Consider the following 26,499-nt stretch of genomic DNA (forward strand, 5'->3'; position numbering starts at 1 on the left):
TGATAGTTAGTGACTGTCCCTAAACACACACTCTCCTCAATCAGCTCCCTTACACATGTACCTGATAGTTAGTGACTGTCCCTAAACACACACACTCATCAATCAGCTCCCTTACACATGTACCTGATGGCTAGTTAGAGACCGTCCCTAAATGAGTTATTAATTTTCTCTGTTGCAGATGTAAAGCAGAGAACTCAGCCTATCACCACTGCAATATGGTCAGAAACACAACCAACACCTCTACGTACATCCCCAGGGACGAGATCCTGGCCTACTTTAACATCACCCTCCCGATCTGGGCCAATGTCATCATTCTCCTCCTATTTATGGTGGCCTTTCGTCTCAGCTGCTACCTCGTGCTCAGATTCTTCCGGAAGCCGTAAAAAAACCAACCGTTCGCAACTTACGTTTTAAAACTTGGGGACTGTGGTGGGGTCAGGGGGTCAGGCTTTGAACTTACACCCTCTGGGAACTGGGGTCATATCCAGCCCCGGAGGGTGTGCGTGTAACTCGTGCTGTACCTGCAGTGGGAGCGCTCGATGCTGACACTGGGTATAAAGTTGGGGGACACACTGTCAGGGTAATGTGGAGGGTGCTCTACACTGTATCTAACTCGTGCTGTACCTGCCCTGGGAGCGCTCGATGCTGACACTGGGTATAAAGTGGGGACACACTGTCAGGGTAATGTGGAGGGTGCTCTACACTGTATCTAACCCGTGCTGTACCTGCAGTAGGAGCGCTCGATGCTGACACTGGGTATAAAGTGGGAACACACTGTCAGGGTAATGTAGAGGGAGCTCTACACTGTCTCTAACCCATGCTGTACCTGCCCTGGGAGCGCTCGGTGCTAACACTGGGTATAAAGTGGGATTGCTTCCTTCCCCAGTACTGACATACCTCGCCTTGATCAGCACAGAAGAAGCTTGCAAAAATAAAAACCTCTGATGTCTTTGTTTCACTGGCCCTGCACCCTACAGACTGACCGGCCTGCAGCTGACTGAGTTGTACTGGTCCAGACTAAACCATGCCAGATTGACTGTTCTGCACTTTACTTACCCCGTTCTGGCCTGGCTTATTTTGGACCAGCGAATCTTCAAGCCCTGCACTTTAACATTTCAAGCACTATTCTGTGCTGCACTGTACGTTCTGAAAGTGCAGAGCGCTGTACCATGTTACACTGCGCTTAACACTGCACTGAAGTGAGTTGTGGAGAGCTGTGTTATATTGTTGCATACCATATGGTCTCTGTCTGCCGGGGCTCAGTGGGTAGCACTCTCTCTCTCTTGCCTCTGAGTTAGAAGTTCATGGGTTCGAGCCACATAATCCAGGGATAACACTCCACAATGCCAGTACTGAGGGAGCGCTGCACTGTCGGAGGGGCAGTGCTGAGGGAGCGCTGCACTGTCGGAGGGGCAGTACTGAGGGAGCGCTGCACTGTCGGAGGGGCAGTGCTGAGGGAGCGCTGCACTGTCGGAGGGGCAGTACTGATAGACACTGCACAGTTGGAGGAGCCCACTGTCAGATGAGACGTTAAATCGAGGCCCCCGTCTGCCCTCTCAGGTGGATGTAAAAGTTCCCCCAGCCACTATTGGAAGAAGAGCAGGGAGAGTTCTCCCTGGTGTCCTGGGCCCAATATTTATCCCTCATCAACAGCACTAAAAAAAGGCAGATGAAATGGTCATTTTCTCATTGCTGTTTGTGGGAGCTTGCTGTGCGTCAATTGGCTGCCACTTTTCCCGCATCACAACAGTGACTGCACTTCAAAAAGTCTTCATTGGCTGTGAAGGGCTATGAGACGTCCTGAGGTGGTGACAGGCGATGTGGAAATGCGAGTTCCTTCTATCTCTGAATTTGGTAGTTTGTGAAATTAAATTCATGAAATCTGGTGGTTCAAGGGCTAGCCCCCGATCATAGTGATGGTGAAAAATTGTCAGATTTGTGGGGAAAAAACAACCAGTTGTCTCGTAGGAACAGGAGGAGGCCATTCAGCCCCTTGAGCCAGTTACACAGGAACAGGAGGAGGCCATTCAGCCCCTCGAGCCTGTTACACAGGAACAGGAGGAGGCCATTCAGCCCCTTGAGCCTGTTACACAAGAACAGCAGGAGGAGGTCATTCAGCCCCTCGAGCCTGTTACACAGGAATAGGAGGAGGCCATTCAGCCCCTCGAGCCTGTTACACAGGAACAGGAGGAGCCCATTCAGTCCCCTCGAGCCTGTTACACAGGAACAGGAGGAGCCCATTCAGCCCCTCGAGCCTGTTACACAGGAACAGGAGGAGGCCATTCAGCCCCTCGAGCCTGTTACACAGGAACAGGAGGCAGACATTCAGCCCCTCGAACCTCTTACACAGGAACAGGAGGAGCCCATTCAGCCCCTCGAGCCTGTTACACAGGAACAGGAGGAGCCCATTCAGCCCCTTGAGCCTGTTACACAGGAACAGGAGGAGGCCATTCAGCCCCTCGAGCCTGTTACACAGGAACAGGAGGAGGCCATTCAGCCCCTCGAGCCTGTTACACAGGAACAGGAGGAGCCCATTCAGCCCCTTGAGCCTGTTACACAGGAACAGGAGGAGCCCATTCAGCCCCTCGAGCCTGTTACACAGGAACAGGAGGAGGCCATTCAGCCACTCGAGCCTGTTACACAGGAACAGGAGGCGGACATTCAGCCCCTCGAACCTCTTACATAGGAACAGGAGGAGGCCATTCAGCCCCTCGAACCTGTTACACAGGAACAGGAGGAGCCCATTCAGCCCCTCGAGCCTGTTACACAGGAACAGGAGGAGCCCATTCAGCCCCTTGAGCCTGTTACACAGGAACAGGAGGAGGCCATTCAGCCCCTCGAGCCTGTTACACAGGAACAGGAGCCATTCAGCCCCTCGAGCCTGTTACACAGGAACAGGAGGAGGCCATTCAGCCCCTCGAGCCTGTTACACAGGAACAGGAGGAGGCCATTCAGCCCCTCGAGCCTGTTACACAGGAACAGGAGCCATTCAGCCCCTCGAGCCTGTTACACAGGAACAGGAGGCGGACATTCAGCCCCTCGAACCTCTTACACAGGAATAGGCGGAGGCCATTCAGCCCCTCGAGCCTGTTACACAGGAACAGGAGCCATTCAGCCCCTCGAGCCTGTTACATAGGAACAGGAGGAGGCCATTCAGCCCCTCGAGCCTGTTACATAGGAACAGGAGGAGGCCATTCAGCCCCTCGAGCCTGTTACACAGGAACAGGAGGAGGCCATTCAGCCCCTCGAACCTCTTACATAGGAATAGGCGGAGGCCATTCAGCCACTCGCGCCTATTCCGTCATTCAGTTAGATCCTGGCTGATTTCTTGTTCAAGGGAAGGGAATGTGCCGTTTCCACCCAAAACCACCCGCTGTGGCCTACACGTGACTCCCGTCCCACTTTGCTGAGTCTGACTTTCGCTACCGCCCCGCACCCGCTGAATCGCGCCCGGCCCCAATCGGAGAGGGCAGGCTAACTGGAGCGGGGTGGTGCTGAATGCGGCCCTGTCAGCCTCGTCCATCCTCCCACCCCGCCCTCTCGTGTTGTGCTGGCGGGGGGTGGGGTGAGGGGCGACGGACTGATCCGGGCCTGGAGCTCGCGACCGATCCGGAACTTTGAACCGACCGCCCGGGATCAAAGTGTGAGACGGATCAGGTCGGGACATGAGCGGGATTCCAAAACCGCTCGAAGACATTCCACGCTGCCGGAATAAAGTGCATTCGGACGGGGGCGGGGGAGCTTCAGTCACCCCATCTCCCCGAAGCCCACCCACTCCCCAACACCCACCCTGGATCGAAGAGTTTGACCTCTGGCCCTGGTGGCCTGTGCCTTTAACTGCACTTTATCTGTGAATTGCTGCTCGCACTGAAGCCTCTCGAGTGTAAGAGTTTTATCGATGGAATTAGACTGTGTGATGGCTGTAATATGTTAATTCAATGAATAAAGAATTATATGGTCAGTCCGTACCAGACGTGTGCAATAAAATAACATTTCATACCACCCGAAAGCCGTTGATTCATTGTGTTCACTTTAAACACCTTGTCGCAGCGTGCATCTCCATCTCGCAATCAGAGACCTGCAATATCACTTGTACGGCGCTCCTGTCCTTAACAAGGTGCACTGTCAGGGAAATGTAGAGGGAGCTCTACACTGTATCTAACCCGTGCTGTACCTGCCCTGGGAGCGCTCGATACTGACACTGGGTATAAAGTGGGGACACACTGTCAGGGTAATGTAGAGGGAGCTCTACACTGTATCTAACCCGTGCTGTACCTGCCCTGGGAGCGCTCGATACTGACACTGGGTATAAAGTGGGGACACACTGTCAGGGTAATGTAGAGGGAGCTCTACACTGTATCTAACCCGTGCTGTACCTGCCCTGGGAGCGCTCGATGCTGACACTAGGTATAAAGTGGGGACACACTGTCAGGGTAATGTAGAGGGAGCTCTACACTGTATCTAACCCGTGCTGTACCTGCCCTGGGAGCGCTCGGTGCTGACACTGGGTATAAAGTGGGGACACACTGTCAGGGTAATGTAGAGGGAGCTCTACACTGTATCTAACCCGTGCTGTACCTGCCCTGGGAGCGCTCGATGCTGACACTGGGTATAAAGTGGGGACACACTGTCAGGGTAATGTAGAGGGAGCTCTACACTGTATCTAACCCGTGCTGTACCTGCCCTGGGAGCGCTCGGTGCTGACACTGGGTATAAAGTGGGGACACACTGTCAGGGTAATGTAGAGGGAGCTCTACACTGTATCTAACCCGTGCTGTACCTGCCCTGGGAGCGCTCGATGCTGACACTGGGTATAAAGTGGGGACACACTGTCACGGTAATGTAGAGGGAGCTCTACACTGTATCTAACCCGTGCCGTACCTGCCCTGGGAGCGCTCGATGCTGGCATTGGGTGCAAAGTGGGGGACACACTGTCAGGGTAATGTAGAGGGAGCTCTACACTGTATCTAACCTGTACTGTACCTGCCCTGGGAGCGCGCGATGCTGACACTGGGTATAAAGTGGGGACACACTGTCAGGGTAATGTAGAGGGAGCTCTACACTGTATCTAACCCATGCTGTACCTTCCCTGGGAGCGCTCGATGCTGACACTGGGTATAAAGTGGGGACACAATGTCTGGGTAATGTAGAGGGAGCTCTACACTGTATCTAACCCGTGCTGTACCTGCCCTGGGAGTGCCCGATGCTGACACTGGGTATAAAGTGGGGGACACACTGTCAGGGTAATGTAGAGGGAGCTCTACACTGTATCTAACTTGTGCTGTACCTGCCCTGGGAGCGCTCGATGCTGACACTGGGTATAAAGTGGGGGACACACTGTCAGGGTAATGTAGAGGGAGCTCTACACTGTATCTTACACAAGCTGTACCTGCCCTGGGATCGCTCGATGCTGACACTGGGTATAAACTGGGGGGACACACTGTCAGGGTAATGTAGAGGGATCTCTACGCTGTATCTAACCTGTGCTGTACCTGCCCTTGGAGCACTCGATGCTGACACTGGGTATAAAGTGGGGACACACTGTCAGGTTAATGTAGCGGGAGCTCTACACTGTATCTAACCTGTGCTGTACCTGCCCTGGGAGCGCTCGATGCTGACACTGGGTATAAAGTGGGGGACACACGTTCAGGGTAATGTAGAGGGAGCTCTACACTGTATCTAACCCGTGCTGTACCTGCCCTGGGAGCGCTCGATGCAGACACTGGGTATAAAGTGGGGGACACACTGTCAGGGTAATGTAGAGGGAGCTCTACACTGTATCTAACCCGTGCTGTACCTGCCCTGGGAGCACTCGATGCAGACACTGGGTATAAAGTGGGGGGGACACTGTCAGGGAAATGTAGAGGGAGCTCTACACTGTATCTAGCCCGTGTTGTACCTGCCCTGGGAGCGCTCGATGCTGACACTGGGTATAAAGTGGGGGGGACACTGTCAGGGAAATGTAGAGGGAGCTCTACACTGTATCTAACCCGTGCTGTACCTGACCTGGGAGCGCTTGATCCTGACACTGGGTATAAAGTGTGGACACACTGTCAGGGTAATGTAGAGGGAGCTCTACACTGTATCTAACCCGTGCTGTACCTGCCCTGGGAGCGCTCGATGCTGACACTGGGTATAAAGTGGGGGACACACTGTCAGGGTAATGTAGAGGGAGCTCTACACTGTATCTAACCCGTGCTGTACCTGCCCTGGGAGCGCTCGATGCTGACACTGGGTATAAAGTGGGGGACACACTGTCAGGGTAATGTAGAGGGAGCTCTACACTGTATCTTACACAAGCTGTACCTGCCCTGGGATCGCTCGATGCTGACACTGGGTATAAACTGGGGGGACACACTGTCAGGGTAATGTAGAGGGATCTCTACACTGTATCTAACCTGTGCTGTACCTGCCCTTGGAGCACTCGATGCTGACACTGGGTATAAAGTGGGGACACACTGTCAGGTTAATGTAGCGGGAGCTCTACACTGTATCTAACCTGTGCTGTACCTGCCCTGGGAGCGCTCGATGCTGACACTGGGTATAAAGCGGGGGACACACGTTCAGGGTAATGTAGAGGGAGCTCTACACTGTATCTAACCCGTGCTGTACCTGCCCACACTCACACACACACACACTCTTACACACACACACACTCACACACACACTCACACACACACACTTACACACACACACACTCGCACACACCGCGCACACACACTCACACACACACACCGCACACACACACACTCACACACACACCCCACACACACACACTCACAGACACGCACCCCACACTGCACACACACACACTCACACACACACCCCACACACACACACTCACACACACGCCCCACACACACACACTCACAGACACACACCCCACACTCACACACTCACAGACACACACCCCACACTCACACACTCACAGACACACACCCCACACACACACTCACACACACTCACACACACAAACACACACACACACACACAAACACACACTCACACACACTCATACACACCGCAGACAGACACACACACTCACACCCACATTCACACATACCTACACTCAGACACACACACTCTTACACACACACACTCACACACCGCACACACACACTCGCACACACACAAACACACACTCACACACTCACTCACACACACACACACACACTCACTCACATACACACTCTTACACACACACCTGTTGGATCCGTGATTCAAAGGATATGCTGTTATAAAATAATCACACGGATGCTGTACATCAATAATAAACAGGTCTTTACTGGAGGATGGTAGTCTCACGACTGGGGGTACAGAGGCATGCGCAAAGCTTATATTCCGGTGTGGTTACTGCCGGTACTACAGTATACAGGAGCTGTAAAAGTAGTTCTGACTTAAAGGCATATACACTACAATTCCTCCCCTTTTAGATTAGTAATACCCCTAATATTCAAATAACAATTAACATACTTAATGGGCCAGAATTTCCAGGCCATAAGCGTGAGTACGGTCGGCTTACTCACGCTTCTGGCCGTTGGAAATGCCGGCGTTCAGCATGAACAGCGCATGCGGGGAACGCCGGCATTTCCAGACCTCGAGCGCGTGCGACTGCACAGGCAGCGCTTGCGCAGTGAACTTCGTGGATTTCATTCATGAAATCCGTGAGGTTAAGTCCTTAGAAGTTACACTTAAAAAAAGCAAGTGTAAAGTGGTTCATTGGCTGCGGAGGAAGATATATTTTATCGTGGAGCTTTTGAAATGCAATATTTTTGTTTGGGAAAGGGAGGGAAGTTATTTTAAGAAATTTTAAGTAAGTTTTAAAGTTAAAATTTTTTTTTTTTTAAAGGGTTTTCAGAACGGTAGGTAGAAGGAGCAATTGTGGCTGTGTGAATGGAATGTGAGAATGAGTTATGTATGTATGTCCACATATATTCCTTTACGTATATGTATGTGTGTTTTATATTCCTTTACTAATGGGTATGAATGTATGTTTTTAATTATGATTTTCCAATAAGTTACTTTCTCTGAAAGTCATAATTAAATAATACATTCATACACATAAGTAAAGGAATATATACATAACACGCAAAGGAATATATACAGACATACATACTTTCAGAAGTTCCACGATAAGAAATATCTTCCTCCGCAGCCTCTGGAGCAACTGTACCCATGATTTTTTCATGTGTAAGTTGTAATGACTGGACCTCACTGAAAGCATTAATGAAAGCGGCGAATTATACTGCGCACGCGCTGCCTGTGCAGTCGCATGCGTTCTGCCTCTGAACCCCTTCGTTCAGAGGACAGGAAATGCCGGTTTTCCCCACATGCACTGTGCATGCTGAAAACCGGCATTTCATCCGGCCAGATGCGTAAGTACCCCGACCGTACTAGCGCATTTGGAAGGGAATTACTGGTCCAACATTTCACATGTCAATAAAATAAAAAATTTAACACTTGCACGACTTGCCCCCTCGCATCTGCGACTGAGGGTCCAAGGGGGTGCATTGCGCAAGAGGTCATCATCGGACGTATCCTCACACTGTTCCCTTTGGGGAACTGTATGAAGTGGTGGAAGGATTTATGGCCGTGATTAACGCTCATTCCGTGACCGTAACCATCTTTGAACCAGCCATTAGGGTGGTTAGTCCTATGGCGGGAGGGTTTTACGGGCTCCCACAACCCATCTGAGGGGGGGGGGCCACCAACACCCACGGACGCAAGTATCCCGCTGGATGTCCGCCCAGAATTTAAAGTTGGAGCTCTGACTCCACTTGCCGGGACTGTCTGGAGTGGGGTTCAAAACCCTACTCCTTCTGGCCCAGCGGCGGGGATGCTTACTGCTACGCAAAAGGCCCACTCCGCACAAAAGGTGACACCCATACGTTTCCTGCGCCTTTTCCCTCCCCGTGACTGGAGCCCTATGCTGCCATTTCACGTTGCTAATCGGATTGGGCCTTTGTCATAGCGGTAGGATCCCCGCCGCTGGGCCAGATCAGGGTAGGGTTTCCAACCCCGCTCCAGACAGTCCCGGCAAGTGGAGTCGGAGCTCCGGCTCTAAATTCTGGGTTGACATCCAGTGGGATATTTGCGTCCGTGGGTGCGGGTGGCCCCCCCTCCTTGTATAGCTTGTGGGAGCCCGTAAAACCCTCCCGCCATAGGACTAACCGCCCTAATGGCTGGTTCAAAGATGGTTACGGTCAAGGAATGAGCGTTAATCACGGCCATAAATCCTTCCACCACTTCATACAGTTCCCCAAAGGGAACAGTGTGAAGACACGTATGACGACGACATTGCTAAATAAATAAATGGAATTAAAAAAATTCTTTTAGGGCTTTTAAAAGTCTTTAAATTGCTTTAATTCTCTTTAAAACTACTTCAGATTACTCAAAATAATGTAAACATTTTAAAAAGTTTATAAAAGTTACCAAAATCTTCAAAAAACTTCCAAAAACCTATTTAAACTGCTGCTTTGCATGTAAAAAAGCAAAGCAGCTTGACAGAAACATTGGGGGCGTGTCCAGTGAAACTGAGACCTCAAGGGGCGTGTCTCACTTACACTGCACGCTCCTGGATCCGCGCTGGCTGCACTCCTGGGCGGCGTGACGTCATACGCTGCCCGGGAATGTGCTTTCTATTTCTGCAAGTTCAGGCGTCCCAGAAGCTGATCGGCAGGAGCGCGGGGTAAGTGCAAATACGGGGCTTGCACGCGCTGCAAGCCCCGTTCTGGAATTTCTGGCCCAACATGTACAGTAAACAACAAAAGTCCATTTATAGATTCAGTCTTTGGGACGGCTTCCTGACCCTTTCGGGATAGTGTAGGAGTCTCTGCACTCCTAACAAAGAATCTATAACTTACTGGAAGTTAACAAACTGAATTTATTGTCTAAGAACTTTACAAAACAAGAAACTACAGGAGAAGCTCAAAACAGGTCTTTTCTCTTTCAATCCACACGAGGACTGGCTGGCCCCGCCCTCTACCTCTGACGTCATGACGTCATCACGTTTCCCGCCGAAGGGGACGTCACGTGACCCACGTAATGACGTCATCGCGTCAGATCGCGATGTTGTCGATCTAGCTCTGTTTAACCAGAGCCACTTGAAAGGTAATAACATTGGTTACAGACAATTATGTAAGTCACTTAGTGGTTTTGCCACATACGCCCCCCCAGAATTGTCTTTAACGAAAAGAGTCAATCGCTGAGGAGGTCGGACAAGTCTGTTGGACCGACTCCGAAATTCCCGGAGGGGAAAACGCTGAGCAGGCGGCGAACTGGTAGGCGGCACGGCGGTGTCAGATGTGGTAGCGGCCGGCGGTCGGCCGCGGCGCGGAGGCTGCGCCAGCTCAATCGGTCGTTCGAGGTCCAGGTACGCAGGCTTGAGGCGATCGACAGAGATGTGATCCGGTTTGCCCCCGACGTCAATCACGAAACTCTTGTCCCCTGCCTGCAAAACCTTGAAGGGTCCGGCATACGGCGGTGCGAGCGGGGTACGATGGCCGTCCTGGCGCACAAACACGAACTTGGCTTTTGACAACTCCCCCGGGACGTTGGACGAAAGCAAACCATGCCGTGAGGTCGGAACTGGGCGGAAACAGCGGGCCGCATCCCGGAGGGTCTCTTTTTGTGTGGCCGCGGACCATGGTTGCGTAGGTAACGGCAGGAATTCACCTGGGACTCGAAGCGGTTGCCCGTAAACCATCTCCGCCGCCGCCAACTGGAGATCTTCCTTCGGCGCCGTGCGGAGTCCTAACATCACCCACGGTAGTTTGTCGACCCAGGATGCATCCAGCAGGCTGGCCCTGAACGACGCCTTCAAGGAGCGGTGGAACCGCTCGCACAAGCTGTTCGCCTGTGGGTGATAGGCCGTAGTGCGGTGGAGTTTAACGCCCAACACAGAAATCACCTCGTTCCACAGTTCGGACGAAAATTGCGGCCCCCGATCCGACGAAATGTCCGCAGGGACATCAAAATGGGCTACCCAGGATGAAACGAAAGCTCCAGCAACGTCCGCAGATGTGGTGGACGTCAGGGGAACTGCCTCCGGCCACCTCGTGGTGCGATCCTCCATCGTCAAAAGGTACGTAAAGCCCCGGGAAGGTGGGAGTGGTCCCACTACGTCGATGTGAATATGATCAAATCGCCGTTCCGGGACCTCGAAGGTGGCGAGCGGGGCTCTGACATGGCGCTGCACCTTGGACCGTTGGCAAACAACACAAGTGTTCGCCCAGTCCCCGGCGTCTTTGCGTATTCCCCTCCATACGAATTTGGAGACCAGCAGTTTTTGCGATGCCCGCACTCCAGGGTGCGATAGGCCATGTAAGGCATCGAAAATCGTACGACGCCATTTAGACGGGCCGATCGGACGGGGTGCACCCAGCGAAACGTCGCAGAGCAGAGTGGTACCTGCGGAATGGAAAGGCTCATCCCTCGGCTGGAGGCTGTTTGGAACCGAACGAAAACCCTGGGTCTCCGGATCGCCCGCTTGGTCAACCGCCATCTGTGCGTAGTCAATGCCCAATTGGACGGCCTGGACGGCGGCGCGGGATAGGCAATCGGCGACGACGTTGTCCTTACCGGCCACATGTTGGATGTCGGTGGTGAACTCCGATATGTACGTCAGCTGCCATTGCTGCCGAGCCGACCATGGTTCCGCAGACTTGGCCATTGCGAACAGCAATGGCTTGTGGTCGACAAACGCGATGAAGCATCGTCCTTCGAGGAGGAAACGGAAATGGCAGATGGCCAAAAACAAAGCCAACAGCTCTCGATCGAAAGTACTGTTCATGCCGTTGTAGCTGGCGGCTAAAAAAGGCCAGGGGTTGCCACGCGCTGTCGACCCACTGCTCCTGAACGGCCCCCACCGCGTAGTCTGACGCGTCCGTCGTGAGAGCGATGGTGGCTCCCGGCAGGGGGTGTGCTAACATGGTCGCATTGGCGAGTGTGGCTTGCTTTTGTCGCCTCGAAAGCACGATCCATGTCCTGTGACCATACCACAGGGTCCTTTCCCGTCGAGCCTCTGAGGGCCTCATATAGAGGACGCATGAGCTGTGTAGCCCTGGGGATGAACGGCTCTAACAGTAAATCTAAAGAAAACCAACATCATGATTTTTCAAAAAAGGCCCAGATGTCAGGAAAACAAATACCAATTTACCCTCAGTGATACCGCTATAGGACACACTATGAGCTACACTTACCTTGGTCTAACTATTACAGCATCAGGGAGCTTCAGCATAGCAGTGAATGCACTAAAAGAAAAAGCCCGAAGAGCCCTATATGCAATAAAAAGAAAATTCTACAACATCCAAATCCCAATCAAAATCTGGCTCAAAATATTTGACAGCATAATCCTGCCCATTGCACTGTACGGTAGTGAAGTATGGGGCCCGCTAAATCACCAAAGCTACACTAAATGGGAAAAACACACAATAGAAGCCCTACATGCAGAATTCTGCCGAAGCATCCTTCGCACCCAAAGAAAAACGCCAACAAATGCATGCAGAGCCGAACTAGGCAGATACCCACTGATAATAAACATCCAAAAACGAGCACTAAACTTCCTAAATCACCTCAAATCTAGCTCCCCAGACACCCTTCATTTCAAAGCCTTTCAGACCCAAGAGCTAAACCCAGAAAAGAGTCCCCTGAGTCAGCTGCTACTGAAACTAAGTACTCAGCCGGACCCTGACCAGCCCCAGACCAACACAGCCGTCCAAACACCAATCCGAGTGAACCAAATCATTAAAAAATGCAAAGAAACCTACCTGGAACATTGGAACAAAATAACCGAAAGCCAAAGCAGATTAGAATGTTACCGGGCCCTAAAAAGAGATTATAAACTGGCAGACTACCTCACGACCATCAGAGACACAAAACAGAAACAGACCCTCACCAGGTACAGACTAAGCGACCACCAACTGGAAATTGAAAAAGGCAGATACAAGAAATCCTGGCAGCCTAGAGAGAATAGAATATGCGATCAATGTCTGGCCGGCGAGGTTGAAACAGAAATGCACTTCCTCCTAAAATGCGAAAAATTCAACACATCAAGAAACATATTATTCAACAAGCTAAGCCAAACAACCCCAGATTTCAAGGAATTGGATGACCTGTCAAAATTGAGATTAGTCCTGGGAGAAGGAGACAGACCATACCTTGGGGCCAAATATGTAACAACATGTCACAACCTGAGGACTGTTTAAAAGTAAGACTGTTTAAAATTAATATTGTTAAAAGTAATATTGTATGTACCCAACAAATGTCAAATCGATTGACACCTACAGAATGTTGGAAAAGTGTACCTTTTTGCTATGTAAGCTTTGGCAATATGGTTCTCTGTAAACTTTCATGCCAATAAAGCATTTGAATTGGAATTGGAATTGAATTGAAGTTAACCATCCCCAGGAACTCCTGTAAAGCTTTCACGGATTTCGGTTTCAGGAACGCCGCAATTGCCTCCACCTTGACCCGAAGTGGCGTTGCCCCCGTGGGGGTTATGCGGTGGCCCAGGAAATCCAGTTGCGATAGGCCGAAACGGCATTTGTCTGAGTTAACGATGAGGCCGTGCTGCTGAAGCCGTCTGAAAAGGACCCGAAGGTGCTCGAGGTGTTCCTCCTTGGAGGTGCTGGCAACCAGAATATCATCCAGATAAACAAACAGAAAGTCAAGGTCCCGCAGGACTGAATCCATGAGGTGCTGAAACGCCTGTGCCGCGTTCTTAAGCCCAAAGGGCATTCGCAGGAATTCAAAGAGTCCAAAGGGGGCAATTACCGCTGTCTTTTCGACATCCTGAGGGTGCACCGGCACCTGATGGTAACCACGGACGAGGTCGATTTTGGAGAAGATGGACGTCCCTGCCAAATGTGCTGAGAAGTCCTGTATATGGGGAATGGGGTAGCGGTCGGGCGTCGTTATCTCATTGAGGCGGCGATAATCCCCACAGGGCCGCCATCCCCCGCCGGGCTTGGGGACGATGTGGAGCGGGGAAGACCAGGGGCTACTGGACCGACGGATGATCCCCATTTTTTCCATCACAGCGAACTCCGCCTTTGCTGCCGTTAGCTTGCTGGGCTCTAAACGTCGCGCCCTGGCGTAAACGGGCGAGCCGGTAGTCGAAATATGGTGCTCCACCCTATGCTTGACGGTCGGAGCCGAAAAGTTGGGCTTCGTCAGCTCGGGGAAATCCTCGAGGAGACGGGCGAAATCGTCGGGCTGCGGCCGCGCACATGAAATCGTGTGTGACGCAGCCGTGCTGCGCGCCCCCGAAATATCGTCGAGCGTGGCGGCGCGAATGAGGCGTCGATTTTTCACGTCCACCAACAGGCCGTTGGCGCCTAAAACGTCAGCACCCAACAGGGCCTGTGAGGTTTGAGCGGTGATGAAATTCCAGCTGAAAAACTGTCCACCGAAACATACTCGGACGAGGCGCTTCCAGCAAGTGCGGATCGAACCCCCGTTGGCCGCTTGCATAGGAGGACCACGGCTGCTGGAGCGAAGGTCTATGACCGAGGTGGGCAGTGTGCTGCATTGCGCCCCCGTGTCGCATAGAAAACGACGGCCGGAGATGGAGTCGGTTACGTAGGTGAGATTCCCGGAAGCACCGAACGCCATCGCGGCAGCGGGGGAAGTACCGGGACTGGCGTGCATGGCTCGCGGCGGTCTATTCGACGGTCTGGTAATGAAGGTGCATGGCGAGCGGCAGCAGCGGGCCTTCGGGCCGAAACGAGCGTGGTAGTAGCAGAAACCGGTCGTCGGAGGCGCCTTTGTCGGAGCCGGGGCCGGGCTCTTCGTGGCGGGGCGTTGCGCGAGGGCGCAGTATTGTTGCCGGACCACGTAAATCTTATCCGCCTCTTCGGCTAGCGCGACGCAGTCTGCGGTTTCTGCTCGGGCGAGGGACGTCTGTACTTGCTCAGGAAGTTGAGTAAGGAACAGTTCGCGAAACAGAAAGCACTGGGGCTCGGACCCCAGGAGAGTCAGCATATGACTCATCATTTCCGAGGGTTTGGAGTCTCCTAACCCTGGTAGAGCCAGTAAACGGCGAGCGCACTCCGCTTTGGTGAGACCAAACACCTGCAGCAATTGTGTCTTGATGGCGACATACTTGTCAGCAGTCGGAGGACTCTCCAGCAGGCTGATGATTCTCGACGCCGTCGAGCTCTCGAGGGCGGAGACCACGTGGAGATATCTGGTCTGGTCCTGTACGATGTTGCGGAGCTCAAATTGCGCCTCGGCTTGCACAAACCAAGAGGCTGCCTGTTGTTCCCAGAATTGGGGGAGCTTCAAGGCCACTGCATTGGCCTCCATCACTGGCCTGTGTTCAGCGTTCACCGCGAAAAACGATCGCGAGGAATCGGGGTCACCAATGTAGGAGTCTCTGCACTCCTAACAAAGAATCTATAACTACTGGAAGTTAACAAACTGAATTTATTGTCTAAGAACTTTACAAAACAAGAAACTACAGGAGAAGCTCAAAACAGGTCTTTTCTCTTTCAATCCACACGAGGACTGGCTGGCCCCGCCCTCTACCTCTGACGTCATCACGTCATCACGTTTCCCGCCGAAGGGGATGTCACGTGACCCACGTGATGACATCATCGCGTCAGATCGCGATGTTGTCGATCTAGCTCTGTTTAACCAGAGCCAACTTGAAAGGTAATAACATTGGTTACAGACAATTATGTAAGTCACTTAGTGGCTTTGCCACAATAGCGCCTTTCCGAAGGTTCTTGTTCTTGGTGCAGAGGCGATTCTGACTCCTTTTCATCGGGTAGTTCATCGGGTCTGAAGTAGATGCCACCGGTATGTCGGGTTCATCCCCAGGTACTCGAGACATGGGGTTGACTCGTTCCTGTGACGCTAAGATCTGATCGACGTGGCGTCTCACAATGTTCTCCCCGACATCCACTGTGTACATTAATGGCCCCTGCCTTGTGCATATCGTTCCGGGTTACCACTTCTCTGTTCGATAGTCACGGGCCAAGACTGGTTGCCCTACATTGAAGCTCCTTGTCGGCTTCTCGTTGATGTGCTGGAATTGTTTGTCCTCAACATTTCTTCGCACATTTGGTCTGAGCAAGTCCAGACGAGATCTCAACCTTCGGTTAAAGACCATCATGGCCGGGGTCTGGTTGGTAACTGCATGTGTCGCGTTTCGGTAGGCTAATAAGAAATTGTCCATCTTATGCTGTAGTGGAATTTCATCGTCGCAGATGGCCTTTATCGCCTTCTTAAAGGTTTGTACGAACCTCTCAGCCAATCCATTTGTGGCTGGATGATACGGGGCGGATGTGTAATGCCTTACCCCATTCCTTCTCATAAATTTTTGGAACTCGTCGGACACAAACTGTGGTCCATTATCAGAGCAAATCTACTCTGGCAAACTGTTTCTGGCAAATATGGTCCATCGGACTGCAATCGTTTTCTCTGTAGTGGTTGAAGACATTTTTATCACCTCAGGCCACTTTGAATGAGCATCCACTGCTATTAAGAACATTGAGTCCATGAATGGACCAGCGAAATAAATATGCACCCGTTGCCATGGAGAGGAGGGCCACTCCCATGGGTGTAGAGGGGCATGTGGTGGTGCATTTTGGACCTTCTGGCATCCTAAGCAGCTCTTAGTTAGGTCTTCAATTTGTTGATCGATTCCCGGCCACCACACATAAGCCCTAGCAAGGCTTTTCATTTTCACTCCCCCCAGATGACCTTCATGTAGCTCCTTTAGCACTCTCTCCCTTACCTTGGGTGGAATCACCACTCTGGATCCACACATCACTGTCCCCTGGCATACTGACAGTTGTTCTCTTCTGGATGAGAATGCTGGCAACAGTGAGTCGCCATGTGTTGGCCATCCCCTCACCGTCAAATCATATACCTGAGACAGTGTCGGATCATTTCGGGTCTCCTTCTCTATATCCGCGTTTGTTACTGGCAATCGTTCAATTATTGACGAATAAAATATCTCGATAGGGTCCACTGCTGGTGCTTCCTCCACAGTAGGCAGTGGCAGGCGCGACAGCCCATCAGCGTTCCCATGCTGTTTCGTGCCTTTATATTCTATTTCATATTGATTCGCCCCTAGAAACAGGGACCATCTTTGTAACCGCTGTGCAGCCATCACTGGAACGCCCTTCTTAGGATTAAAGATGGAGACAAGTCGTAGGTGGTCAGTCAGCAAGGTGAACTTCTGCCCATGCAGATAGTGGTTGAATTTTTTCACTCCCCATACTAGGCTGAGGGCCTCCCTGTCAATCTGGGCGTAGTTGCGCTCGGCCGAGGTTAGTGACCGAGACGCAAAGGCTACTGGCCTCTCCAACCCGTCTGGGAATTTGTGCGACAGCACCGCTCCAACACCATAGGGTGATGCATCACATTCCAAACGAATTGGTAGTGCTGGGTTGAAATGGGCCAACACCTCTTTTGATGTGATCAATTCCTTACACTTCTGGAAAGCTCGTCTACGTTCGTCATCCCATTTCCCTGGTACCCCTGTTTGCAGTAGGGTGTTCAGTGGGTGTAATACCGTAGACAAATTTGGTAAGAACTTGTGGTAGTAGTTTACCAGCCCGAGGAACGACCTCAGTTGTGACACATTTTCCGGTGCTGCTCGCTATGCCCGGAATCGGGGACTCCAAACCTTCCGAGCTGGTGAGCCAAATGCTCACACTCCTCGGCTCCGAACCGGAATGCATTCTCTTCAGAGAGTTGTTCCTCAGCCAATTACTGGAGCAAGTGTAAACGGCCTTGGCGAGATCCGAGGTCGAAGACTGCGCAGCGCTCGCTGCCGAGGCGGACAAATATTGGCAGTTACGCAACAATACTGCGCTGCCATGAGGCGCCCATCCCCCACAGACGCTGCCCCAGCTCCTCAGCCCACGGGGCTGTGCTTCTACCACACGCGGTTTGACGCGAAGGCGAGATGTTGCCGTCCTCCCTGCAGCTTCTCTCAAAAAAAGAAAAAACAACAACTCCGTCCAATGAAGAACGGGTCTAACGGGTGCCCCACGGCCGTGATGGCAATCGGCAATGCAGGCAAGCTGCTCTTCATCACAGATGCCCTCTCCGGTCGTCGGTTCCTGTGCGACACCGGAGCGCAGTGCAGCATTCTACCCGCGTCAGCCCTTGATGTACAGGCTGGCAGGCATGGCCTTCCCCTCGAAGCGGTTAATGGCGGATCTATTCGGACCTTCGGCAGACGTCCAGGTGTGATTCGGCAGCCAGCGGTTTTTCTGGGAATTCGTTACAGCCAAGGTTTTGCAAGCCATTCTCGGTGCAGATTTCCTGTGCGCCAACGGCCTCCTGGTCGATGTAAGGAACCGGCAGCTGATCAACGCGGCCACGTTTCACTCTATCCCTTGCCACCGTTGTAACACCATGTCGCGCACCGTCTCCTGCGCTTTCCCGAGTCCGAATGAGTTCGCTCGCCTGCTAGGCGAATTTCCAGACCTGACCAGGCCCATGTTCTCCTCCACAGCCACGAAGCATGGTGTGGAACACCACATCACCACCACCGGCCCCCCAGTCCACGCGCGGGCCTGGCGCCTCGAACCTGGCAAGCTAGCGGTCGCGAAGGCGGAGTTCGCAACAATGGAGCGCTTAGGGATTATTCGCAGGTCGAATAGTCCCTGGTCTTCGCCTCTTCACATCATACCAAAACCTGGCGGCGGATGGCGGCCCTGCGGCGACTATCGACGACTAAACGATGCCACCACTCCTGATCGATACCCGATCCCCCACATCCAGGATTTCTCTGCCCATTTGGCAGGAAACACCGTTTTTTCCAAGGTTGACCTTGTCCGAGGCTACCACCAGGTCCCGGTGCACCCGCAAGACGTCCCGAAGACCGCAGTCATCACCCCTTTCGCTCTCTTCGAATTTTTAAGGATGCCATTTGGGTTGAAGAACGCTGCCCAGGCTTTCCAGTGCCTCATGGACTCCGTGCTGCGGGACCTCAAGTTCTTTTTTGTCTACTTAGACGATATCCTCATCGCCAGTACTAATAAGGAGGAACACATCTCTCACCTCCGCACCCTCTTTCGACGCCTCAGCCAACATGCCCTGATTATCAACCCAGCCAGGTGCCAGTTTGGTCTGCGCCAAATTGATTTCCTGGGACATCGCATTACCTCAGAGGGGGCGGTTCCTTTGCAAGCGAAGGTAGAGGCGGTGACATCCTTTCCACGCCCGCAGAACATAAAGGCCCTGCAGGAGTTCCTCGGCATGGTAAATTTTTACCACCGTTTCGTGCCTAAGGCAGCACTGCTCATGCAGCCCTTGTACGCGGCCCTCAAGGGCAAGATTGGCAAGGATCCAGTGAGGTTGACATGGACCGGGCATTCACCGACACCAAGAGTGCCTTAGCCAACGTGACCATGCTGGCGCACCCGCTACCAGGAGCCACCATCGCCCTCACTACCGACGCATCAGATTATGCAATCGGCGCCGTTTAGGAGCAGTGGGTGAACAGGACGTGGCAGCCGTTGGCATTCTTCAGCCGTCAACTGTGGCGTAACGAGTGGGCCTACAGTACTTTTGACAGGGAGTTACTAACCCTTTTTCTGGCCATCCGCCATTTCCGGTTCTTGTTGGAAGGACGTCCTTTCACCGCTTTCGTCGACCATAAGCCACTGACTTTTGCCATGGCCAAGACCGCCGAACCGTGGCCATCTCGACAACAATGTCAGATGACATACATCTCTGAATTTACCACAGATATTCAGCACGTGGCTGGTAAAGACAACCTGGTGGCAGATTGCCTCTCCCGTGCGACCGTGCATGCGGTCCAGCTGGGCATCGACTACGCCCTCATGGCAGCAGACCAAGTCTCAGACCCAGAAGTGCAGGCTTACTGCACCAACACCACTAGCCTCCAGTTGGCCGACGTCAGGTTCCATTCGGCTGGTACCACGTTGCTGTGTGACGTCTCCGTTCGGGACCCTTGCCCTATTGTGCCAGTCGCCTGGTGCCGCAAGGCGTTTGACGCCATACATGGGTTGTCACACCCAGGAATGAAGGCTTCTCAAAAGCTAATCTCATCTAAGTTCGTTTGGTGGGGCATGCATAAAGATGTCCGCGACTGGGCCAACACCTGTGTGGTCTGCCAAAAGGCTAAGGTACAGCGCCACCTTTGCAGTTCCTGAGCGACGGTTTGACCACGTTAATGTGGACCTGGTAGGACCACTTTCACCTTCCCATGGTTTTACGCACATCCTGACCGTAGTAGATCGCACCACCAGATGGCCGGAGGCGGTTCCCCTGTCAACTACTACTTCGGTGGACGTGGCCAGGGCGTTCATCTCTTCATGGGTCACCCATTTTGGAGTGCCTGCTGACATCTCTTCGGACCGGGGACCGCAGTTTTCCTCTGAACTCTAGAATGCAGTGGCTCAACGACTCGGTGTCAAGTTACACCGCACCACAGCCTACCACCCACAAGTGAACGGTCTGTGCGAACGTTTTCACAGATCGCTTAAGGCCGCACTGAGGGCCAGCCTCCAAGACGCTGGATGGGCAGACAAGCTGCCGTGGGTCATGTTGGGCCTTCGCATGGCCCCCAGGGAAGATCTTCACTCTTCCGCGGCAGAGCTCGTTTATGGTCAGCCGCTGCGAGTGCCAGGGGATTTCCTGCCAACACCAACGGAGCCATGGTTCACCTCACGCCAGCTTATCAGACACCAGGAAGCAGCCAGATGTTTCGCGCCGGTTCCCACATCGCATCACGAGTTTCAGGGCTCTCACGTTCCAGCGGAGCTGAAACAAGCCGACTACGTGTTCATCCACCACGATGCTCACCAGGATCCGCTCAAGGCCCCATACACTGGTCCTTTCCGCGTGTTAGAGGCAGGAGACAAAACCTTCAAGGTGGATGTCGGTGGTAAACCGGACCACATTTCGATTGACCGTTTGAAGCCAGCATACCTGGACCTTGACCGTCCCGTCGAGACCGCACAGCCACCGAGACGAGGTCGGCCGCCCACCGTCGTCACGCCAGAACAAGTGCAACCACCCGCCGGACCGCCCGCCGTCCAACAGCTTCCGCTTCGGGAATACAGGAGTCGTTCTGACAGGCTTGTCAGACCCCCTCACCGTTTGACTTTTTCCGTTAAAGACAATTCTGGGGAGGCGCATGTGGCAGAGCCACTGAGGGACTCCGAACAACTGTACATAATTCCCTTTAATGATGTGTTAGCTACAGACTAAATCTGTACCATTGTATATACTGTTTGCATGTACAGCGCGGTCCCTTTAAGAGCGCGGGCAAACGCGATGACGTCATACCGCTAATCACGTGATCACCCAAATGCGGGAAAAATGTGATGACGTCATGATGCCATCCATGGGACTGTCCAGGCAGTCCTCGTGGAGCTTCCGACCTGTTAAGACCTGTATTCATAGTTCTCTTGTATCAATCTGTTTAAACTCGTTAGTTTGACATTAAAAACCTTTTTGATTGATTGCCTGCGTCGAACTCAATCTCTAGCTAGGAATTTGACCATTCCTACACCTTCCTGTTTTTGCCACCAAAGTGGATAACCTCGCATTTATCCACATTATACTGCAACTGCCATGCTTCTGCCCAATCACCCAACCTGTCCAAATCATACTGGAGTTTCTTGGCATCCTCCTCACAGCACACACGCCCACCCAGCTTTGTGTCATCTGCAAAATTGGAGATATTACATCTAGTTCCCTCGTCTAGATCATTAATATATATTGTGAATAGCTGGTGTCCTAGCACCGATCCCTGCGGTACCCCACTAGTCACTGCCTGCCACTCGGAAAAAGAACCATTTATTCCAACTCTTTGCTTCCTGTCTGCCAACCAGTTCTTTATCCAAGTTAATACCTTGCCCCCAATCCCATGTGCCTTAACTTTACACGCTAATCTCTTATGCGGGACCTTATCGAAAGCCTTCTGAAAGTCCAAATACACCACATCCACTGGTTCTCCCTTAACTATTCTAGCAGTTACATCCTCAAAAAATTCCAGTAGATTAGTCAAGCACGATTTACCTTTTGTAAATCCATGTTGACTTTGTCCGATCCTGTCACTGTTTTCCAAGTGCTCTGCTATTACATCTTTTGTAATGGACTCTAGCATTTTCCCCACTACCGATGTCAGGCTTACCGGTCTGTAATTCCCCGTTTTCTCTCTGCCACCTTTTTTGTACAGTGGGGTAACATTAGCTACCCTCCAATCCATGGGAACTGTTCCAGAGTCTATCGAATTTTGGAAGATGACCAGGAATGCATCTATTATTTCTAGGGCCACTTCCTTAAGTAGACTAGGATGTAGATTATCAGGCCCTGGGGATTCAATCCCGTCAATTTCCAAACACCATTTCCCTACAAATACTGATTTCTTTCAGTTCCTCCCTCTCATTAGATCCTATGTTCCCCGACATCTCTGGGAGGTTATTTGTCCCCTCCTTTGTGAAGACAGAACCAAAGTATGTATTTAATTGGTCTGCCATTTCTTTGTTCCCCATTATAAATTCCCCTGATTCTGACTGCAAGGGACCTACGCTTGACTTCACCAATCTTTTTCTCTTCACATATCTATAAAAGCTTTTACAGTCAGCTTTTATGTTCCCTGCAAGCTTACTCTCATACTCTATTTTCCCCCTCTTAATTAATCCCTTTGTCCTCCTTTGCTGAATCCTAAACTGCTCCCAATCCTTAGGTTTACTGCTTTTTCTGGCCAATTTATATGTCTCCTCCTTGGATCTTATGCTATCCCTAATTTCCCTTGTTAGCCACGGTTGAGTCACCTTTTTTGATTTATTTTTATGCCAAACAGGGATGAACAAATTCTGCAGTTCATCCATGCGATCTTTGAATGTTTGCCATTGCCAATCCACTGTCAACCCTTTGAGTAACATTCCCCAATCAATCCTACCCAACTCGCGCCTCATACCATCGTAGTTTCCTTTATTTAAATTCAGGACCCTAGTCTCTGAGTCAACTACTTCACTCTCCATCTTAATGAAGAATTCTAGCATATTATGATCGCTCCGACCCAAGGGGCTTCGCACAACCAGATTGCTAATTAATCCTTTCTCATTACATAATACCCAGTCTAAGATAGTCTGATCTCTAGTTGGTTCCTTGACATTTTGGTCCAGGAAACCATCTCATATACACTCCAGGAATTCCTCCTCCACAGTATTGTTATTAATTTGGTTAGCCCAATCTATATGTAGATTAAAGTCACCCATGATAACTGCTGTGCCCTTATTGCACGCATCTCTAATTTTCCGTTTAATGCCATCCCCAACCTCAGCATTACTGTTTGGGGGTCTGTATACAACTCCCACTAACGTTTTCTGCCCCTTGGTATTTCTCAGCTCTACCCATACAGATTCCACATCATCAGAGTTAATATCCTTCCTTTCAATTGCGTTAATCCCCTCTTTAACCAGCAATGGTACCCCACCTGCTTTTCCTTTTTGCCTATCTTTCCTGAATATTGAATACCCCTGGATATTGAGTTCTCAGCCTTGGTCACCCTGGAGCCATGTTTCCATAATCCCAATCATATCATATCTGTTTACCTCTATTTGTGCAGCTAATTCATCCACCTTATTACAAATGCTCCTCGCATTAAGACACAAGGCCTTCAGGCTTGTTTTTTTATCACTCTTAGACCTATTATAATTATTATTTCCTGTGGCCATGTTTGATTTAAACCCTTGATATCTCTGACTGCCACCTTTGTTTTTCTCCTTCCTTTCTTTTGCTTCTATCCTTGTTTCCCTTTCCTCTGTCCCCCTGCTCAGGTTCCCAACCCCCTGCCATTTTAGATTAAACCCTCCTCCAGAGCACTAGCAAACACTCCCCCTAGGACATCGGTCCTGGTCCTGCCCAGGTGCAAACCGTCCATTTTGTACTGGTCCCACCTCCCGCAGAACCGGTTCCAATGTCCCAGGAATTTGAATCCCTCCCCCTGCACCATTCCTCTAGCCATGTATTCATCTGAAATATCCTTCTATTTCTACTCTGACTAGCACATGGCACTGGTAGCAATCCTGAGATTACTATCTTTGAGGTCCTATTTTTTAATTTACCTCCTAACTCCCTGTATTCAGCTTTCAGGACCTCATCCCATTTTTTACCTATATCGTTGATAACTATATGCACCACGACAACTGGCTGTTCACCCAACCCTTCCAAAATGTTCTGCAGCTGTTCTGAGACATCCTTGACCCTTGCACCAGGGAGGCAACATACCATCCTGGAGTCACGTTTGCGGCTGCAGAAATGCCTATCTATTCCCCTTACAATTGAATCCCCTATTACTGAAGCTCTCCCATTCTTTTTCCTCCCGTCCTGTGCAGCAGAACCACCCACAGTGCCATGAAGTTGGCTGCTGCTGCCTTCCCCTGATAAGTCATGCCCCCCCAACAGTATTCAAAACGGTATATCTGTTTGAGAGGGGGATGGTCACTGGGGACCCCTGCACTACCTGCCTGCGCCTACTACTCTGCCTGGTGGTCACCCATTCTCTTCCTGCCTGTGCAGCCTTTACCTGCAGTGTGACCAACTCCCTAAACATATTATCCACGATGTCCTCAGCATCGCGAATGCTCCAGTTTGTATCCACTCGCAGCTCCAGCGCCGCAATGGGTTCTGTCAGTAGCTGCAGCTGCATACACTTCTCGCACCCATGGTCGTCAGGGACACAGGAAGTGTCCCTGATTTCCCACATAGTGCAGGAGGAGCATACCATGGCACAGAGCTCTCCTGTCATGACTTACACTTTAATTAATTTAAATTAATTTAAATCAAATCAATCCCACCAATTACACTACAATTAAATGATATACTTAAGGGCCCTTGTTTACCAGCAGTCCCCGCTAAACCACAGACACCCTATAAACTATAAACCACAAAATTTAAGTTTGGAAAAAAGGAGAAAGAGAGAAGTACTCACCAACCAATCACTTACCTGCTTTCTGGTGACGTCACAGTTCGATTATTTTTTACTTCTCTCTCTCCCTCCCTCTGAGCTCGGAGATTGGTAAACCTACCTGCTCCTCGCCTCTTTATATCACTGCTGCCACTTCGCTCCACACAGGTCAGCCGCCACCGTGGGGCCTACCTGCTCATCACCTCTTTATATCACCACCGCCTCGCTCCACACAGGTCAGCCGCTGCTGCCACTGTGGGGCCTACCTGCTCCTCGCCTCTTCATATCACCGCCGCCGCCTCGCTCCACACAGGTCAGCCGCCGCCGTGGGGCCTACCTGCTCCTCGCCTCTTTATATCACCGCCGCCTCGCTCCAAACAGGTCCGCCGCTGCCGTCACTGTGGGGCCTACCTGCTCCTTGCCTCTTTATATCACCGCCGCCACTACATTACCCTGACAGTGTGTCCTCCTACTTTATACCCAGTGTCAGCATTGAGAGCTCCCAGGGCAGGTACAGCACGGGTTAGATACAGGGTAGAGCTCCCTCTATATTACCCTAAAAGGGTGTCCCCCACTTTATACCCACTGTCAGCATCGAGCGCTCCCAGAGCAGGTACAGCACGGGTTAGATACAGTGTAGAGCTCCCTCTACATTACCCTGACAGTGTGTCCCCTACTTTATACCGACTGTCAGCATCGATCGCTCCCATGGCAGGTACAGCATGGCTTAGATAAAGTGTAGAGGTCCCTCTACATTACCCTGACAGTGCATACCCAACTTTATAACAACGGTCAGCATCGAGCGCTCCCATGGCAGGTACAGCACGGGTTAGATACAGTGTAGAGCTCCCTCAACATGACCCTGACAGTGTGTCCCCACTTTATACCCAGTGTCAGCATCGAGTGCTCCCAGGACAGGTACAGCACGGGTTAGATACAGTGTAGAGCTCCCTCTACATTACCCTGACAGTGTGTCCCCACTTTATACCCACTGTCAGCATCGAGCGCTCCCAGGGCAGGTACAGCATGGGTTATATACAGTGTAGAAATCCCTCTACCTTACACTGACAGTGTGATCCCACTTTATCCCCAGTGGCAGCATCGATCGCTCCCAGTGCAGGTACAGCATGGGTTAGATACAGTGTAGAGCTCCCTCTACATTACCCTGACAGTGTGTCCCCTACTTTATACCGACTGTCAGCATCGATCGCTCCCATGACAGGTACAGCATGGGTTAGATAAAGTGTAGAGGTCCCTCTACATTACCCTGACAGTGCATACCCAACTTTATAACCTCTGTCAGCATCGAGCGCTCCCAGGGCAGTTACAGCACGGGTTAGATACAGTGTAGAGCTTCCTCTACATTACCCTGACAGTGTGTCCCCACTTTATACCCAATGTCAGCATCGAGCGCTCCCAGGGCAGGTACAGCACGGGTTAGATACAGTACAGAGGTCCCTCTACATTACCCTGACAGTGTGTCCCCACCTTATACACAGTGTCAACATCAAGCACTCCCAGGGCAGGTACAGCACAGGTTAGATACAGTGTAGAGCTCCCTCTACATTACCCTGACAGTGTGTCCCCAC

General features: G+C 51.6%; 1 protein-coding gene across 1 annotated transcript in view; it reads left to right on the forward strand.

The window, feature by feature from the left end:
* Positions 1-4,009, forward strand: part of LOC147083077 (uncharacterized) — an 82,615-nt gene extending 78,606 nt beyond the window's left edge. The window contains exon 13 of the mRNA XM_085980277.1: positions 179-4,009. Coding sequence (XP_085836403.1) covers positions 179-383 — 205 coding nt within the window. The 3' untranslated portion in view covers positions 384-4,009. The remainder of the gene's footprint in view (positions 1-178) is intronic.
* The last annotated feature ends 22,490 nt before the right edge of the window (positions 4,010-26,499 follow it).

Source organism: Somniosus microcephalus, unplaced genomic scaffold (genome assembly GCF_052327205.1).
Source record: "Somniosus microcephalus isolate GS21.2 unplaced genomic scaffold, FLI_Smic_1.0 scaffold96, whole genome shotgun sequence".
NCBI classification, from domain to species: domain Eukaryota; kingdom Metazoa; phylum Chordata; class Chondrichthyes; order Squaliformes; family Somniosidae; genus Somniosus; species Somniosus microcephalus.